Source organism: Opisthocomus hoazin, chromosome 3, assembly GCF_030867145.1.
Source record: "Opisthocomus hoazin isolate bOpiHoa1 chromosome 3, bOpiHoa1.hap1, whole genome shotgun sequence".
NCBI lineage: Eukaryota > Metazoa > Chordata > Aves > Opisthocomiformes > Opisthocomidae > Opisthocomus > Opisthocomus hoazin.
This window is the reverse complement of record NC_134416.1, coordinates 83,484,774-83,504,008: the sequence shown is the minus strand read 5'-3', so window position 1 is coordinate 83,504,008 and position 19,235 is coordinate 83,484,774. Positions and strand designations below refer to the sequence as shown.

Here is a 19,235-nt window from a genome sequence, read left to right as displayed (position 1 = left end):
TGAGACATTTGCCTTTGCAACAGGAAATACTATGATTTCGAAAACTGAAATACATGGCAAATGTTAAATGGATTAAAAACTGTCTCACTGACAAATTGAAAAATGTGATGTTAATGGACAGACATAAATGACAGGGATGTGTCTAGCAGGGTCTGTCTGGAATTAGTTCTTGGGTCAATAGCACTTAAAATTTTTATCAACAGTCTGGACAGTGTTATAAGACATCTTCAGTAAAGCTTGACCATGACAAAGATTGTCAAAGTAGTAAATAATATGCTACATAATTGCAGAAGCTAATAAAATGTAGTTTAATATTGCTGAAAACCAGCCTTTTGTGTGGGATAGGAAACTAGACATAGTTGCAAAGCTGTGATTTAGAGAAGGACAGGTTGTCAAAGATAATTGGATCTACTTAAGCTCTTTATGCAATGCTGTGGAAGGAAAAAGCACTAATGTATGTATTAAAGTCAGACTGTCAAGTGGAACGAGGTCGTGATTGCCTCTGCATGCTGTATTGATAAGACTGCTTCTAGAGTGCAAAGTCAAATTTTGGTCTCCAGTCTTAAGGAAAATAAGGAAATAGGACAAAAGGAAGACATAGAGATGCCCGGGACCTGGAGATCAGGTTTTAAATCCTATGTAGTTTTAAGAAGTTCGGCTTAGTTTATCATTATGTATGGGTACTTGGGCATGAAAAATATGTTTGTAGGTACGGGACAAGGAACACTTTCAGTATCGTTGATAAAGACACAGCAAAATTCAGTGACTGGAAAATTAAATTAAGGAGAAAATGCAGCCTTCGATTAACTTGCAATTTGTTAGCTTTGAGGATTACTAAATAGTGGAACAGCTGATGTGGGAGGGTGATAGACTCATCAGTGCTAGACAACTTAAAAAAAAACAAAGAGGGAAAGACAGAGTGTGCTTGCTGAAAGATGCACAGTAATCCAGCTGCTGGAGGGGACTACACGCTGGAGGTGACTAGCTATTTGGGGTAGCAAGCAAGGTAGTTCTGGCTGTTCCTGGGATCTGTTATTTTTATGATTTCCTTTTTGCAGTTCATGTGCTGCGAAGAGAACAGTCATGCATATTCTGTTCTCAGTCTAAACCATAAGTGATTTAAACAGTTGTGTACAGGCGTTGTGAAGAAATTACTTCCCTCCTGTAACAGGACCAGATAGTTTGCTTGTTCTCTGCTATCTTCTGATCCAGAAATCAGTCAAGATGGAAACTCAGATCCCGGAAAGGTTGATCCAGTCCTCTGCGCTCTAAAGGGAATCTCTCTCATAGATGGTCCCTGAGTATGACCCATGTGGTCACCATTGTAGTGCTCACCAGGTTTTAAGGTGGGAGGGACTTTGCACAGCCTTGAGGAGTGAACAGGAGTAGTCCAGCAGAAGTCATTGGGCTAAGAGCTCTTTCTTGCCTGAAGTGCCACAAAACTGTGAAACCTGGAAGTTTGTCACAAATCCACCTGGCTTCAGAACATGAGAGTCCTGAACACAGCTCTGGGTTCTCCGGTGCCTTGCTGTGTTAGCAGGGCAGGGGATCCAGAAGAATAATTATTTTTCCAACTCTAACTGATGGAAAAGTTAGAAAAGCTTTCAGACAAGCAAACTTCTTCTAGATCTGAAATAGCAACACAGTCTATAGACCAAAATACAGGTTCAGAGCAATTGCTCTCAGCCTAGTTGGCTGTGTAAATAAATTAGACCATCTGAGAGAAGAGGTAGAGGACTGAGGAAAGTATGAAATAAAAAGACTGTTATCTCCATGGGAAAGAGAGGACCAAGATATCCATTGCTTGTTGGAATATGGTGGTATCAGCTGAGGTGGGGGTTCCAGAAGAAGATAGTACTATGTGAAAAAACTGTTATTTGTATTGTGTCCATCTTTTTTAGTATTTAGTGGAATTATAAACCTAGTTTGTAGGCTCCTTTTCAGAAGGTACCCTCCACTGAGTATGCCTCTAAAAGGTCAGAGGCAGAGAAATAATTTACGAAGCGTATTGTGCTCCGGGAAATGAATGGGCAGGAGCTACAGATCTTGATGATGCTGCTCAAATGACATTTATAGTGGGACTTGAGAATACTGCATTTGTTTCTTAGGTGTGGTCTGTTCCCTTTGGTGCATATTGGCCTGCAGGGAATTTGCTTCTCATGGCAGGTTTAGCAACGGTGAGCTATGGGTAACATGTACTTCAGGGAGCCAGATTCTTTAATAGAAACGATTTTTTTGTCCATTCTCCCCTTGTAATATGTAGGCAATATACAAAATGGACAGTGGTTTCTTATTCATATGCCATTAGATTTACGAAGGAATTATTCACTGGTATGTGTCTTCTACTTTCAGTTTATCAGAATTCCTCTTAATTAAAAGCTTTAACATATTTAGCTACACCTTATTTGGGGCTACTAATTTATAAAAGATGTGCTTTGTCATGGTATTTAGAGTGTTCAGCTTACTGTTTTTACGGATGTAATAGATCTTATTTGTACCGGTATATTATTGCTTTTAGCAGTGTGATACAGTTCTTGCCTAGAAGCAGAAAAAAAACACTTGTAGTTTGAGATGGAGTTAAAAGTTTATTGATGATTACTGCTATTGGAAATGCTGGAAAAAATATCAGAGTCATTTTTATTGGTTGGCTTTTTGTCTGTTTCAAGGGGTTTGTCGGGTTTTTTTAAGTTATATTTAATTATTATTATGTTAATTATGACCATTTTCTTTCAGGAATATCAGCCTTGTAACACCAATGCCTGTCCAGAGTTAAAAAAGACAACTCCCTGGACGCCTTGGACCCCAGTCAACATTTCAGACAACGGTGGCCACTATGAACAACGTTTCCGTTACACCTGCAAAGCGCGCTTGCCTGACCCAAATTTGCTAGAGGTGGGAAGGCAAAGGATTGAAATGCGTTATTGTTCCAGCGATGGCACCAGTGGATGCTCGACAGATGGTAAGCAAAGCTAGGCATGACTGCACGATACCTCCTGCTAGCGAGATGTCTGCAGTTCCATTTCAGCACACAGTGGAAGTTTTTGCTTGCTGGTGTTTTGCGTTAACAGAACTAATAATGAAAAGTAGGACGCAGTGATCACAACGGGGAATCTAGCTTGTATTTCTTCTGGATGTAGCTTCATCATTCAGAGTAATCAAGTGTATTTTGCCACTGATTATGAGATTTCCCAGGTTATTTTAATATTCTCTGCAATAGTCTGTGAGCCGTGATGTGGCAACCCGGTTCTCGGAGGTTTCTGTCACCCCCTTGTACTCTCTTGGGTTTTTACTGGGGGAGAGTTGGTGCAACATTAATGTTTTTGAATAATGTTTACCTAGAATTGGTAGTATTGATGCTGAGAAGAAATTTTTGCTCAGTAATTCTAAAGTAACAACTGTAAGATTCATGCAGGTGTTTGACTAAAGGAGTTTATGGACTGGATAATTTCTATTATAAAAGTTTATGTTATGCTATTGCTAGCAATTTAAAATTATGTTTATTTCTGAGATGGAAAACTGAACTCCTTCAAAATCTTTTCAACTTTAGATGACTTTATATTGGAATTATTTTATTTTAGAATTTTGTTCTTTCCCTATCAGTAATACATAGTTTTGAATAAATGTTATGTTTGTATATATAAAAAATAGAAACTAGGAGAACTTCTGACAATCACACTAATTTTATTAATACATTTAATTTATTTTCCAGTTTTAATTATATATCAGTGTTTCTTTTTGTATTTTAGTTACATAATCTTAGGAAATACTGATTTTTAATTATTATATCTTGGCGTTTATAGACCTGCTGTCCACTTACATAGCCTTTTGTATCTTCACAACATCCAGGTTAGCTGAAAAAATCTATAACTGAAGGCATTTGACTTATTTCAGGCCACAAAGACAGAATGGTTTCTGAGTCCTTGGGCTTTCTAATTCTCAATATTTTTTTCACACCAACTATTTTGAAAATCAGTGTTAAGCATTTCCTGCCTGTATTGGGTTTGCATGGCAAGGTTTTGGTAGTGGGGAGAGCTGCAGGGGTGGCTTCTGTGAGGAGATGCTAGAAGCTTCACCCATGCAAGCTGGATGCATAAGCTGACTTTTACAGAATACAGTCAGAAGTAACAGTGCCTACGTTTTGTTAAATAAAGTGTTCAGGCACAGTGCAAGAGACAGGGGTGGGTTCAGGTGCTTTCTTTGCCTGATTAACTTGAAGATTTTTCTTTCATTTCTGAACATCAGATTCCTGAATTTCCTAGTGTTGTAGCTTATTTGTTGCATCTTGCTGAAGCTGCTGCTTTGCTTCATTTGGAAATACTTAATCATTGAACTAATGTATGGGAGTGACCCTGTAGCATAGTAATTGAAATGTTCACTTGGGAAAAGGATTTTTGCTGACTAATCCCAAAACTACTGAATATTTAAATACTTTATATTGAGTAGTTGACAGGGCAGAAACTATTACACATCTGTTCATTCTTCCTAGTGAGTGCCCTCATAACTTTGTCGTTAATTCATGCTCAATCTTTGACTCCTTTTGGCCAGAAAGTCTTTAATTATTCTGTAATGAAAGATCAAACCCAACTGGCATTCCAAGTGGCTGCATTAACCAACATGCTTCTGGTGAAAAGACCTACTGTTGTGTCTCCTTTAGGCACATTTTATTCTGAGCCTGTTAGTTTAGGAATTTTCTGATTATGGTTGTCAGAAGAGTGTGGAGTGGAACATTTAGCGGGGGGGGGGAGGGGGGGGACGGGACTGTTTTGATTTGCTGATGTGCTGAAACTTACTGACTGCCTCTAAACTGCAGAATTTAGGAGCACTTCCCTGCTCCCAGGTTTGGATTTGGGTCAATACACCACCCCTCTACTGCTCTTGATTCCATGGGATGAAAATACATGAAGAAGAGTCATGTAGTGTAGCTGTAGCTTTTGGAACAGAAGGATCTCACGAGGATGGGGAACCATGACTTTTGGCATACACCTTCACAATTTCTGCCTTGATAGCAAGGAAACTTCATAACTTACTTGCACCTGACCAGAGCCTGGATACTGTGAAACATTCTTTTCATTATCTCCATGTTGAACTGTAGCAATTTGCTGGCTTTTATAGAAAGATTAATACTGGTACAGCATGCTTGGCATACCTCATTACCAAAGATGTGCTCGGCACAGATCAATTCTCTGTTCTTTGCAGAAGAGAGCCATTTGTTAGAAATTTTCTCATTGTCTGTAATCTCCCACTGTGCAACTATAGTCATGCCGTGTTGAACAGAATCATGTTTCACTGTCAGAAGCTAGAAAAGCAAACTTTCTTTGCAGTCTGAGCTTAGAGGTAGAACTTCTTGCCAGAAACCCACTAGACTCCTCCTCAGTCTGGTAGAGATTTCTATCTCAATCAACCAAGCAGTAGCATTTGCACACTGTATTCATGCTTTTCTGATTTGAATTTTGCTTAAGAGGAAAGAAAAATACGTTTTGTTCCCTGCCTCTGGGTTTTCATATAGTGCTCAGATAGGGAAGGGAGAACTATTTCAAATAAACTGAGAGAGATTGTGTGCGTTGTTCCACATCTTAATGGAAATGTCTGTACAGTCCAGCATTAAAAGTCTCGAAATTACATCAAAGTAGGCTTCAATGTTTGCTTATGAAACATATTAAAAATCTACATTAAACATACTGACTGACTCTCTGTAGGATTATCTCATATATAAGCACTATGAATTGTATTGAAACTGTGTTTTATTCAGGGATAAAAATTTCACAAGGTATGACATTGCATGATTTTTCCAGGTTGAATTTATCTCACCTAACTCTAGCAAAGACAGCTAGCACCCCTGAGGAATGATGGATCAATCTGAAGATAAGGATTTGATATAGTGGGCATGAATCACCCTCTAGAGGTACCACCCAGGGAGGTTGTGGAATCTCTTTCTCTGGAGATATTCAAGACCTGCCTGGACAAGGTCCTGTGCAGCCTGCTGTAGGAGACCCTGCTTTGGCAGAGGGGTTGGACTAGATGACCCACAGAGGTCCCTTCCAGCCCCTAACATTCTGTGATTCTGTGAAAGGAAACAGCAATGATGAGCTTAGACAAGACACTTGAATTTGACATGGCCAAAGTTAGATGAGGTTAGCTCCCAAAATACCTTCAGAAATCAGTTAAACAAAGACAACCCTTATAATTTCAGTCAAACAGTCTGAAAGAGTCTTTTATTTGCTTTTGTCCTTTTTTTAATTTTTTGGGGGGGTGGGAAGGGAGAATAAAATCTGAATAAAAGTCATAAGTTCCTTTGTCTTGGTTTGGCCTGGATAAATTCCAGATGCCCACCAAAACCACTCTATCACTCCCCCTCCTCAACTGGACAGGGGAGAGGAAATATGATGAAAGGCTCAAGAGTCGAGAAAAGAACAGGGAGAGACCACTCACCAATTACTCTCATGGGTGAAACAGACTGAACTTGGGGAGAAAAGGGAGTTTAATTCATCACCAATCAGAGTAGGATAGTGAGAAAATAAATCCAGATCTTAAAACACCTTCCCTCCACCCCTCCCTTCTTCCTGGGCTCAGCTTCACTCCCGTTTCTCTCCCTCCTCCCCCGAGCGGTGCAGGGGGACAGGGAATGGGGGTAGCGGTCAGTTCCTCACACGTTGCCTCTGCCACTCCTTCTTCCTCAGGGGGAGGACTCCTCACACTCTGCCCCTGCTCCAGCATGAGGTCCCTCTCACGGGGGACAGTTCTCCACAAACTTCTCCAACGTGAGTCCTTCCCACGGGCTGCAGTTCTTGACAAACTGCCCCAGCGTGGGTCCCTTCCATGGGGTGCAGTCCTTCAGGAACAGGCTGCTCCAGTGTGGGTCCCCCACGGGGTCACAAGCCCTGCCAGCAAACCTGCTCTGGCGTGGGCTCCTCTCTCCACGGGTCCACAGGTCCTGGCAGGAGCCTGCTCCAGCGCGGGCTCCCCACGGGGTCACAGCCTCCTTCAGGCGTCCACCTGCTCTGGCGTGGTGTCCCTTCCACGGGCTGCAGGTGAATATCTGCTCCACCGTGGACCTCCATGGACAGCAGGGGGACAGCCTGCTTCACCGTGGTCTGCATCATGAGTTGCAAGGGAAGGATCTCTGCTCTGACATTTCGGGCACCTCCTCCCCCCTTCTTCTTCACTGACCTTGATGTCTGCAGAGTTGTTTCTCTCACATTGTCTCACTCCTATCTCTTACTGCCGTCTCACTGCCGAGGTTTTTTTCCTTCCCTTTCTTAAATATGTTATCCCAGAGGCACTACCACCGTCACTGATTGGCTTGGCCTTGGCCAGTGGTGGGTCCGTCTTCGAGCCAGCTGGCACTGGCTTTATCAGACATGGGGGAAGCTTCTGGCAGCTTCTCACAGAAACCACCCCTATAGCCGCCCCTCCTACCAAAACCTTGCCACGCAAACCCATAACATCCTTAAAGGAGAAAAATACTTCTTATTGGCTTTTCAAAATAACATGTTAAAGTATCAATATTCTAATACTAAAAATGTGTTAAGGGGGGTGCCTTTATTAAGTGTTAGCTATATAGGATATTGAATAACTTTTATTTGAAAGAGACTGCATGATCTGAGTTGTAACATAATGAAAATACCTCAGAAGCACAAGGTCCTGAAACTGAAGGGGGTTGTTACAGAGCACTGTCTCATTACTTTTAATTTTAAACTATGTCTTCTTTTCTATTAGATTTCCTTGCTACTACCTATATATTTTATATTGTATCTGCTGCTATGTTTATATTCAATCATTTTGTTTAGGTCGCACCTTTTTTTTGCATTGTCCGTGAAGGAGATGTTTATAATTTCTGTAGTAATGCAGAGGCTGCATTGATGGGATACTTAGACAGAGGGAGTTTTCTGTCACTGCCAAAGGTACTCTTTAGAGTTTTGTGTTCAGAGCCAGCCGTTCTGTGCCTTGCCATCTCCTGAAAGAAATAATCTTTCTTATTCTTTTCCTTCATGTATCTGAAAGAGAAGACCAACTTCTTAGTTTCTCTCCCCACATCTTCAGAGGCCTAAACTCTTATAATACTGAAGAAAGATGCTTAGAATAATCTATAAAACAGATTTATAATCCATCCATTCATAGTGTTCTCCTTTCACAAGAAGTTGCAAGTAACTTCTGAATACAATCAGCAAAGGAGATTTTTGGTGTGGAAAGTATGAATATGCAAGAATAACAGGAAAATAGTCATGTCTTGAATAATCGGTCAAAGCTCCTCCTTATTAGAGGGAATGGATCATGGTTACTTTTCATAACAAGGTAAAAGTAAAGCTGGGGTTGAGAGTAAACTATTTCTACTTTTTTTTTCCCCATTGTACTTAAATATCACTGAATCATTTAGGTTGCAGGGGACCTCTTGAGATCATCTAGTCCAATCCCCCTGCTTGATCAGAGTCACCAAATAATGGTTGCCCAGGACCTTGTAAAGTCGAGTCTTTAGTATCTCCACAGATGGGGACTACACAACCCCTAAGGGCAACCTCTGTAAACTCACAGTAAAAAGGTGGGGTTTTTGTGTTCAGAGGGAATTTTGTGTGTTTTAATTTGTGCCCATTGCGTCTTGTCTTGTTAGTGGGTACTACTGAGAAGAGCCTGGATCCCTCTTCTGTATTCCCCCCATCAAATATTTATACACGTTGATGATGTCCCCCTGAGCCTTCTCTTCTCCATGTTTAACAGTCCCAGCTCTCTCAGTCTCTTCTCATATGAAAGATGCTCCAGTCCCTTAATCATCATTTGGCCCTGCTGTTTTGCTTCAGTAAGTCCATATCTTTCTTGTACTGGGGAGCGCAGAACTGGGCCCAGCACTCCAGATGAGATCTCACCAGTGCTGAGTAGAGGGGAAGGATCACCTCCCTTGACCTATTGGCAAGGCTCTTCCCAATGAAGCCCAGGAAGCTGTTGGCCTGCTTTGCCACAAGGACACATTGCTGGCTCACAGTCAGCTTGCTGTCCACTGGGACTCCAAGATCCTTCTCTGCAGAGCTACTTTCTAGATGATTGGCCTCAAACTACTGCTGCATGGGGTTGTTCCTCCCCAGATGCAAGACTTTGCACTTCCCCGTGTTGAACTCCATGAGGTTCCTCTCTGCTAGACAAACTGCAACACAACCCTCTGGTGTATCAGCCACTCTTCCCAGTTTTGTATCATCAGCAAACTTCTCCGGGTCATTAATGAAGGTGGTAAACAGAATTGGACCCAGTACTGACCTCTGACATACATCACTAGTGACTTTCCTGCAGCTGGACTTTGCATGACAGATCACAACTCTCTGGGCCCACTTGTTCAGCAAGTTTTCAGTCCATTATACTGTCCCACTTATCTAGCCCATACTTTGTTGACTTGTCTGTCAGGAAGTTATGGGAGACAGTGTCAAAACCCTTACTAAAATTTAGATAAGTAACATCCACTGTTCTCCCCTCATCCATGAACCTAATCACCTCATTGCAAAAGGCTCTAAGGTTGTTGAAGAAATATATAGTACTGTATTTCCAGAATGTAAACTGATCACATTATTTTTAATGTGATTAATGTTAATAATCACATTATGTTAGTTTTTTCATGGAGTTTCTGTCTGAAGAGAAAATTCTAAAAACCCCTCTATGAACACTGTATGAATTACTCTAAAACTGAAAATACTGCTTCTTGTAATAATTTTTTTAGTGCTTTGGAAAGAAGAAAACACAGGGGAACGCTTGCTGCAGACTGAACTCTACACTGAGAAGATTCTTTAGAATATTCTTCTGTTTCAGAGCTAAAGTACCTCAGAGCTTTCCCTTAGAAGGTTCCCTTCCCCACTTCCCAATTTAAATCACAAGAAATCTAGTATCATAATGACAAGTAAGGTCACACATTTTCCTTAGGACTGAAAAAGCTACACCTGTACTGCAAATATGTCTTCAGAACATCCTAGTATTGGTATGAAGTGATGCACACTGCAGTGTTTTATGAAGAAAATGACTGGCGATCTGGTCCAATTTATTGCCATTGTTTGCATTGCTGTTAATAACTGAAATACTTAATTTGTAATTCTGGTACAAAAAATTACTATTATTTTGGTCTCACATCTCACTGTGTAAATAAGCTGGGCATTTCCATAATCAAAGTGATACAAAATAGCAAAAAAAGGCTCTTATAGAGCTGGAAAGTGGACCTGTATTTATAATTTCCATGCTACTTCAATGTACTTGCTCCCTTTTTGGATTTGAATGTATGTCGTGTTTCTTGAAATGCTGCTTTTAATATCTGTGTAATAGAATCTGGCTCAGCTGGAAAGAAATAGCTACCCTCTATAATCACTGAAAGGTTTTACCCATTTTTAGTCATTTTTATGTTGTTGTTCTGCTGTTTTCTTATTAATTTCAACAGTTTCTTATTATGGATATTTCTGTGTCGCTGCATCACCATTCCAATATTCCTCGTTGTTATCAAGCGTTGAGTAAAAATATTCAAAATCTTACCTACTTTGGGGTGATAGTGAATGTACATCTCAGGGCAGAACTTAAGCAGTAGTACTAATGCCATAAGCACAGGTAGGAATAGGCATAATAGTTTCAGTGCTGGACACCATGAATGAGGGGGTCCTCCATTCTGGTTATCCAGAGTACTGATCCTGTTCAGTCTGGGACTCCTCTTGGGCATCCTCTTCAGTGCCTGCACTTGTGGCTAGGGGATAAAACAATTTCTTAAGAATAAAGTTTGTGCTGCAGTTTAAGCTGCAAACATACCCATGCATTTCTCCACCGCTGATGATACCATTCTTCTGTACTTCTATTAGCAATACTGAAGCGCCGGCATAGGCAGGCAGCCACATCCTCTGCTGCTTTAAGTACCATTCACGGGCCTTCTCTCATTGCCACTACTTAAATAAGTGTTTGTAATAAAAGCAGCAGCAGCTAGTGGTCCATCGATCATGGGGTTTCCAATGGTGCTAGCACTGGGGAAGGTGAACTGCTTTGGCAACGGTAGGAAATCCCAGTAGCATTGCTGGAGGTGTTTAGTAGTGATGCTTAGAGGTAATCCTACAGCTCAAGAGTGAGTTCAGTGTGGTGCTAGGTACAGTTGAGGGAGTCTTCTTCCATGCAGGACCAAGCCTGAAAGTGACAAAGATGCTCAAATTAACTACAGTTGATTAGAACTTCACTCAGGGCTACATCCAGGCATACTGGTTGTATGCTGTGAACAAGATTCTGTCTCTTTAACTGATAAATGGTGGACTTCAGTCTCCTTCACTGTTTAATGCCTTTTCTCGGTACTAAAACTCACTTAGAAAAGATGTTTTCTACTTGCCAGATGGTTATTTTAACTAGAAAGTATTTTATCGTGTATATCTCAAAGGCTGATTTCGATAGCTTATATGTGGTTTAGAACACTTCGACTCTGTGGAAAATAAACTGTTTTTTAAAGTGGCAAAAGATTGCTCCTCAAAAAAGTGCAGTCTCAGTAGACTTTGTGGAATTACTGCTGTACACTGTCTAAACTCTGACTATGGTTAGGATAGGTGCAGAGCATTGCCTTCTAGGACACCCGTGAGCCTCTGGGCACAGCAGGCACTAGTGGAGGCAGGCTGGGTAGGTCAAGTGAGCAGAGCTCTGCAGGAGAACCAGGGGACCTGGCTCGATGAGTGGCCATGAGCAGCTCAGTCCTGTCCTCTGTGCTGCTTTCTTCCTCTAAAACAGAGGCAATAATACCTGTGTAATGTATTGGGACATTTTCTGATGACAATTCCTGTGCAAGAGAGAGATCATTTTTATCATCCTCAGGTAGAGTAAATTGACTTTAGTTCAGTCAATGCAGCTGTAAAGCTTTAACTAAAGGGTTTGATCCAAGTCTTCACAATAGTTCTATGCAAGGGATTATGAAATTTCTATTATTTACAAGATTCTCGAAGTGAAAATAGGGTTTGGATTGTGAGACTAAAGGAAAAGACCCTCCTGATCATATTACTATTAGAAGCCTTGGAGTAAACTTGAAGAGGAAAAGGTTGTTTTGGAGTGAGATACTATTTTAATTCAGTATTTTTTTTTCATTTCTTATTTTATTAGGTTTGTCAGGGGATTTCTTGCGCTCTGGACGATACTCTGCTCATACCATCAATGGTGCCTGGTCACCCTGGTCTCCATGGTCTCAGTGCAGTCGTGACTGCAGTAGAGGTATACGGAATCGGAAACGGGTCTGCAGCAATCCTGAGCCCAAGTACGGGGGACTTCCTTGCCTCGGCCCTGCTCTAGAGTACCAGGAATGCAACATTTTGCCTTGTCCAGGTAAGAGTCAACTGAAATTAGAGAAGTGTGTGAAAATAAAATAACTCATCTTCAGTGCTATATCTTGCAATAGTTAGTTTGGGTTTTTTGTGGGTTTGGGGTTTGTTTCGGTTTTTGAACAAACTACATCTCAAATTTTCCTTTACAATGTAAGTGGATTTGGGTAAGAGTCCCAAGTAATGTCAATCAGTTTATCATCAACAGTGTTAACAGCTATGTCTTTTTTCACTTGTGGGATTTTGACTGTAAAAATATAATTTTAATAAGTAAACTTAGAAGAGAAAAAAGACATAAGAAATCTGGCAAGACATGAGAAATTTGGCCTAGTCTTTATTCAAACTCAAAATATTATTTTCATCACAGTGGTTGCTGGCATTAAATCTATGCTAGCTTTTGAGTGTAGAGCCTCCAGCAAATAAGGTTCAGGACTGATCACCAAACTAGATGGTATCTCAAGTACGCTGTAAAGATTGTTCTTGGAATCTTGAGCTTCTCCTTCATTGAAAGTTGGTTTATGATTCTATAAAAAGGGTTACAAGTTGAATATAAGTTTTCAGGAAACTACTTTAGGTTATAAATCATTGTTGTATGTTAGACATTTGGGGAAAAAAAAATCTTGGTTTCAGTCACCTCTCACCCTGCATAAAACAGACACCCAAATACAGAGGCTTTTGAGCGTTGCAGAGGCTTTGTGGAAGAAGAAAGGGGTAAGATATAGGAGAACACATGAAGCAAAAAAAGTGCAATTGGAATAGGAGGAAAGAATTCAAAGCATGAAATGATAGAGAGGAAAAATGATAATGACTGAGAGACTCGTTGCTTTTCAGTATCAACAAGTAAATTTAGAAATAAGCTTTCATACATCTTTGTATTAATTATGTATTACAGTGGTGCATATTTTATTATTGAAGACTGGAGCTTTTGGCATTTATTCAAGTGTGGACCTGAAGGGTTACTATGGCAATATACATATTAGATATGTATATTACTGTAATAAAACATACATGTGTGTCGATATATCTATATGGTTACAAGTTAAAACTGTGTTCCCTAAATCATGGATATTTTTTAATAGGAGTATTTTGTCCAATCTTATCATTGCAGTGCTTTCCCTAAGCTTTGTAAGCCCTTTGGCAGTCACTGTCTATTCTCTCCATCAGAATCTAAGCAGTAGATCTGTGCAGAAGAGAGGGCTTCCCTTTCATGAGGACACAGTTTCTTGAAAAACATACTTCCATCTTGAACTGAACCAAAGTAATATGTTCTGGCAGATATCCCACAAGCCCAGCAGCTCTGTGAGTGTTCTGGCTGCTCAGTGAAAGTGAACTTCTCCACAGTTTCGTGGCTAATGGGAATGGTAGGATTGCTTGGCAACTTGCACGTCTCAGGCAGCTCCCTGAGGCATTGAGGCCTCCAGCTCTCCTGCCAATGGGGCAGATCCAAAGGGAAGTTCTGCTGGGGATTCCTGCTTCAGTCTGGGTGGACACCCGTGGAGCCATCAAGGTTCGAAAGAGGCACAAGAAGCCAGCACTTTCTGATGAAATTTCCTTGCTGCATCCACAGAGGAGGAAAGTAGCTTTAGATACTCATTGAGTAGCTTCTCAGTCTGGCAGCGTAACATCTGAGGAGATCAAGGGGAGAGATTACATGCTTCTTCCTGATCTTAGAGGCAAGATTAGTGAAGGGGGCCGTGTTTTCTACACCAGGAGGTGCAGGAGAGAGGGGAAAGGGAATCAGCAGAGAACCAACAGCTGGCAGAGAATTATAAAATTGTGGCCCAAATCTTTTGCTTGTTTGCACAGCCCTAGTGCATGCTCAAATTAATTAGTTCCCGAACTGCAATCAGAACACCTAGCTTTTCTTGAATAATAAAATTAGAAACAATTCTGTTTCATGTGGCTGCACTGTTCATCTGTGAAAAATTTTGAAGGTTGACAGTAATGCATTAGGTCAAAGATTTAGGAGGCCATTGTACTGACATGTGCAAACCTCCCCAGGGTTGCAAGTAGTAGGTGAAGCAAGCTACAACGTAGCACCTCCTCATCAGTTCCTTCTTCCCTTGTAAAGGGAATCCCTCCATGCGACACTGTCTTCAGCTTCCTTTGAGGCAGGTGAGTGGTGTGGTGATAGCTAACAGCTCTGCTGACAAGCTTTAAGATACCTGATTGTATTGCCATACTGTAGTAACTGAGGTGCATTCATTAAATGGGCCCAGATTATCTATAGCACAGGGCCAGATTTTTTGTTCATCTCTTGCTGTTGGTTCTTAAATTAAATGCTGTCTTGAGTTTTATTGGATTTTTTCCAAAGTTAAAGGTTTTCAGAAGTGGTATTTCTAATTAGCTATCCAGCTATTACAGTTATATTTTTTTTAAGGAAATTGTTCCAGCCAGTAAAACACATAGTTACGCAGACATAAGTTCAGTGTAGAGGCCCTTGTTGTTTATGAGTTAGCTAATACCCAAAACTAAAATACATGAAGTTGTAAGACAGAACTTGAAATTGTGCTTTATATAAGAATTACTCCCTCTTCTGCTGTCTCTGAATTTGAAAATATTTTTAAAGATCAGTTGGTTTAAAGTATGGTTGGCCTTTCTGAAGCAAGAAGGGGTATCCTAATATATCAAACAACTTTCTTCAGAGACAAGTTTTGTTTTTCTTTTTAGTTCAAACTAAATTTGAATAAAGATGTAGAGCTTGAATGAAGTATTTAGATGTATGATGGCCTGCAAGGAATCACAAAGTTCCTTAGCTACAGAACTACCGTTTGCCAGTAATTAAGAAGAACTGTAACGGGCCAAGTCAGATGTCAGGTAAATCTAAAAGGAAAACATTGCAAGCAGTAGATTTTAACTGAAATTTTTTTTCCTTTAAGACATGGGAGAGTAAAAAATGATTGCAGAAGAAGTCTTATCCATAAATTAGACCTGATTACAGATTCATAGAAAGGGAATATGTTTTAATTAGAGAAGCATACTGATGAAATTGAATTCTCTCCATTTTTGATGTAAGTCACAGAAAGTTAAATTAGTGGGTAAACATGAACATCTATTAGGTTGACATTCATGAGACCTCATCAAGAAAGGGGAAACATGAACAATAGATGGGTGAAGAGCCTTTGGTTCAGTCCCACGCCCCATTGTACAAACCTGGCAGACCCCACAGCAGGGAGAGTAAAAACCATCAAAAGAAAGCACGGTTGGATCACAGAATCACAGAATCACAGAATGGTAGGGGTTGGAAGGGACCTCTGGGGATCATCTAGTCCAACCCGCCCTGCCAAAGCAGGGTCACCTACAGCAGGCTGCACAGGACCTTGTCCAGACAGGTTTTGAATATCTCCAGAGAAGGAGACTCCACAGCCTCCCTGGGCAGCCTGTTCCAGTGCTCCGTCACCCTCAGAGGGAAGAAGTTCTTCCCCATGTTCAGATGGAACATCCTAAGCTTCAATTTGTGCCTGTTGCCCCTTGTCCTGTTGCTAGGCACCACTGAAGAGAGTCTGGCCCCATCCTCCTGACACCCACCCTTCAGATATTTATAGGCATTTATTAGGTCCCCTCGCAGCCTTCTCTTCTTCAGGCTGAACAAGCCCAGCTGCCTCAGCCTTTCCTCATAGGAGAGATGCTCCACTCCCCTCATCATCCTCGTAGCCCTCCGCTGGACTCTCTCCAGTAGCTCCTCATCTTTCTTGAAGTGGGGAGCCCAGAACTGGATGGAGTACTCCAGATGGGGCCTCACTAGGGCTGAGTAGAGGGGAGGGAGAACCTCCCTCGACCTACTGGCCACACTCTTCTTAATGCACCCCAGGATCCCATTGGCCTTCTTGGCAGCCAGGGCACACTGCTGGCTCATGGTTAACCTGTCGTCCACCAGGACACCCAGATCCCTCTCCGCAGAGCTGCTATCACTTTTCAGTCTCCTTGTTAACCACTGTGCTAGGGACCAGATTTCCTTTCGTGGGTGCTAACATTTAGGACAGCTACAGAAAGTCAGTCTTACCCTAGCTATCCAAGTGAGTTTCTGAAATGCCCCTGTTAGGCTTTGATCACACAGCCCTTGCAGGTGTTTGTGAGAAATGTTGGTGCACGTGCAGATCTCGTCGTGATATTGACTATACCCTCCTCACATGGACTCAGCTGTAGACAGAGTTTCAGGGACTGAGTAGGGGTAAACACCTCAGGCCCTTCTTGCCACTGTGAGAATCGAGGAGAAAAACGGGGACTCTGCATAGTTCTTTCTTACTCATGTAAGTAAATGAGGTGCAGACGGAAAGGCTAAGGAGCTTGAGGAGATTTTGTTCTGACCTCAACCTGAAAGTAATGGCCATAGTACTCGAAATAAAAATGCAACAAATAAGAATTTGATGCTTTCTAAGATCTACCTGAGCTCACTCAGGGTAAGGACAGATTTACCTGCTCCCTGTCGGCACAGAACCATTTCGTTACAGTCCAGTCCAGTCACGAGCCTGTCAGACATACTCTGGTTATTAGGAAGAAGTGAGATGGCAGCCATAAGGAAGCCTTCCTGCTACTGCAGGCTCAGGTTCTGCTTTGCTCCCTGTTCTGCTTATTGCAGACAGGATCAAACCCTTATGATGCAAACTTCTGGAAAAGATGAGTGACGGAGAAATATACTGAGCAGTGCGCAAGTCATGCTGAAAGTCAGTAGGACTTAATTAATCCAGTTAATCTGGGCTCAGTGTCATCCTGGAAGATACTAAGTGCTCTGAAGAACTGATACAATGAGAAAGCCCATGGAGCAATCACTGAGGGTACAAGGCTTTCTTGTCTGATTGTCTTGCAACATTGTTTTAAATATACTTATATTAATAGCCAGTAATGTATGGTTAAATGTGCTGCAGGATCCCAGAACTTTAAAAAAATGACAGAAGCCATCTAGAACCTGCCTTCAGCAGCTGCTGTTAAATCTTTCTTGAGCCTGCTAGCGAGAGAGAGACAGTGAAATTTTTCCCACAGCTTGTAGCAAAGTAAGTGGTCCACTGACGTGTATTGATAGCAGTCACTGGGCAGGTTTGTTTTCGTTCATAGCATTTGAAGGCTGAATATATAATAGTAAATTGAACAGTGACAGAAAATTGCCAGAAATTGTACCCAGGTTCAGGTATATGATTTTCCTGTATTGTAGAAGTTTTAGAATGATCCTTCATACAATTTTGCCTTCAACTAACTAGCACTTTCCCAGATAATCTACAGAAATAGTTGGGGAATCAGTGTAGGGTAAGGCCTGTTCTCAGTACTGAGTTTCCATGTGGCCAGACTGCTTTGAGGGGCTGGAGAATTTGCACTTTTGTCTTGCAGTAGCAAATTATGCTTTGGCCCTGTGCCTCAGCTCCTTTTTTTATGGCTCAGAGAGGTGGTGAATAGAGTTGAGCTGGCAAGCACTGAACAGCCTCAATAACTATAGAAAGGATCTGTGAATACTCACTGACATTTCTGTTTTCTTTGAATTACAGATATGTGGTCAATATGAAAAGAAAGGAATCTATAATCAGACATATTAGGGTTTTGTTATCCTTGGGGGCCTGCGAGATATTTATGTTGTGAAGAGAAATAGATGATGAAGAGAGGCATTGAATGGTAAATTCTGCAAATTTACAAAAATTACAGTAATTTACTAGCTAAAAGATTTGTTTGCCTGAAAATAATAATAACCAAACATAAAGGTTTCTGTCCTAGTTAAGAATGTTACACATCTCTTCAGTTATTACTGTAGGAAAAGAAAACTTTTTCTTCATTTTTGTTTCACTTTGTTTCTTGTTGCCTTCTCTTTTACCCTTTTGCACATCGGAACACTTGGATGATGTTCCTTGGTTAGGAGTTTAAAGCATAGCTACATGAGCGCCACTCAGTAGCATGAGCTACAGGAGCTCCTGTTACCTCTTCTCCTCAGAGCATGGTGGTGGATCAGAGAGAAAGGACAGCTGCCATCTCTTAGATTTGAAATTTTGATACTTCATGACAACATATTGGGATTGTACTGGTTTCAGATTTTTATTATAGTAGTTTTAGTTTGGTTTACTTATGACATTTTGGCTGAGAAGAACTGAATATATTCATGTATCACTAAATGTGATAATAGCATTAAAGTTTGAGATATACGAAACTCCCTGAAAGACTGAGTTATTTATACACCTCCTAAAGCCAGTTATTGCTTGTTATTTTTTTTCTTCATTATTGCTTTTTTTTCTCCTCCTATTTTTTTTTTTTACTGTGCAGTCATACTTGGCCACAAGGAAACAGGAATATATTTGAAGAAATGGACAAAATTTATCCTGCAGTAACTTCCTAAATCAGGGGGAAAAAAATGACTCTCAGCCAGTAAAGCTTGTCTCTGAGGCTGCTGAACCCCATCTCTCCGCATGCATTGATCTCTCTAGGCTGCTTCTGTAAAGCGACTGTTGATTTTCTAACTTAGAAGTCTCAGTTACAGACTTAAATCTGGGTTGATCCTTAGGTTTTCTTGTTGCGCTTTCCTTAGAAGCATTTGTTTGCCTGCTGTGTTTCTGCACTGGACTATGTTGAGTGTTTGTTTCATCCAGCATTGCCTTGATGAGTAAAAGGTATCTGTAGCATCACAGAAACAAGACTTCGCCTTTGCAAACTGATGTAGAAATTGCTCTTTCCCACACTGAAACATGAAGCAATATCCCACAGGATTAGGAAGAAGTAGTAGGCTAAGTGACGTGGAATACGACGATCCCTGGGTGCCTGGAAGGGGGCAGTACTCTTTCAGATCTGTAGGCTGCCAAACACCCAGTGCCCCTGGATTTAACTTTTACTCAGCCACTGGGAAGCACACCACCTGCATTTTGGTGGGTGGAAGGGACTCCTGCCCCTCTATTTATACTCCTTCATGCACGTAGAAAAGACTGACCTCTCAACATGTTTTATTCTCTTTGGCTACGCTTTCAAAAAGAT

At 41.1% G+C, this 19,235-nt stretch overlaps 1 protein-coding gene across 11 annotated transcripts in view; it reads left to right on the top strand.

Annotated features, from left to right (window-relative positions):
- SEMA5A (semaphorin 5A) overlaps nucleotides 1-19,235 on the top strand; it is a 446,528-nt gene that overhangs the window by 316,645 nt on the left and 110,648 nt on the right. For all 11 annotated transcript variants that reach the window (XM_075416809.1, XM_075416808.1, XM_075416805.1 and 8 more), the window contains exons 17-18: nucleotides 2,734-2,959; nucleotides 12,079-12,297. In XM_075416809.1, the coding sequence (XP_075272924.1) occupies nucleotides 2,734-2,959; nucleotides 12,079-12,297 (445 nt within the window). The remainder of the gene's footprint in view (nucleotides 1-2,733; nucleotides 2,960-12,078; nucleotides 12,298-19,235) is intronic.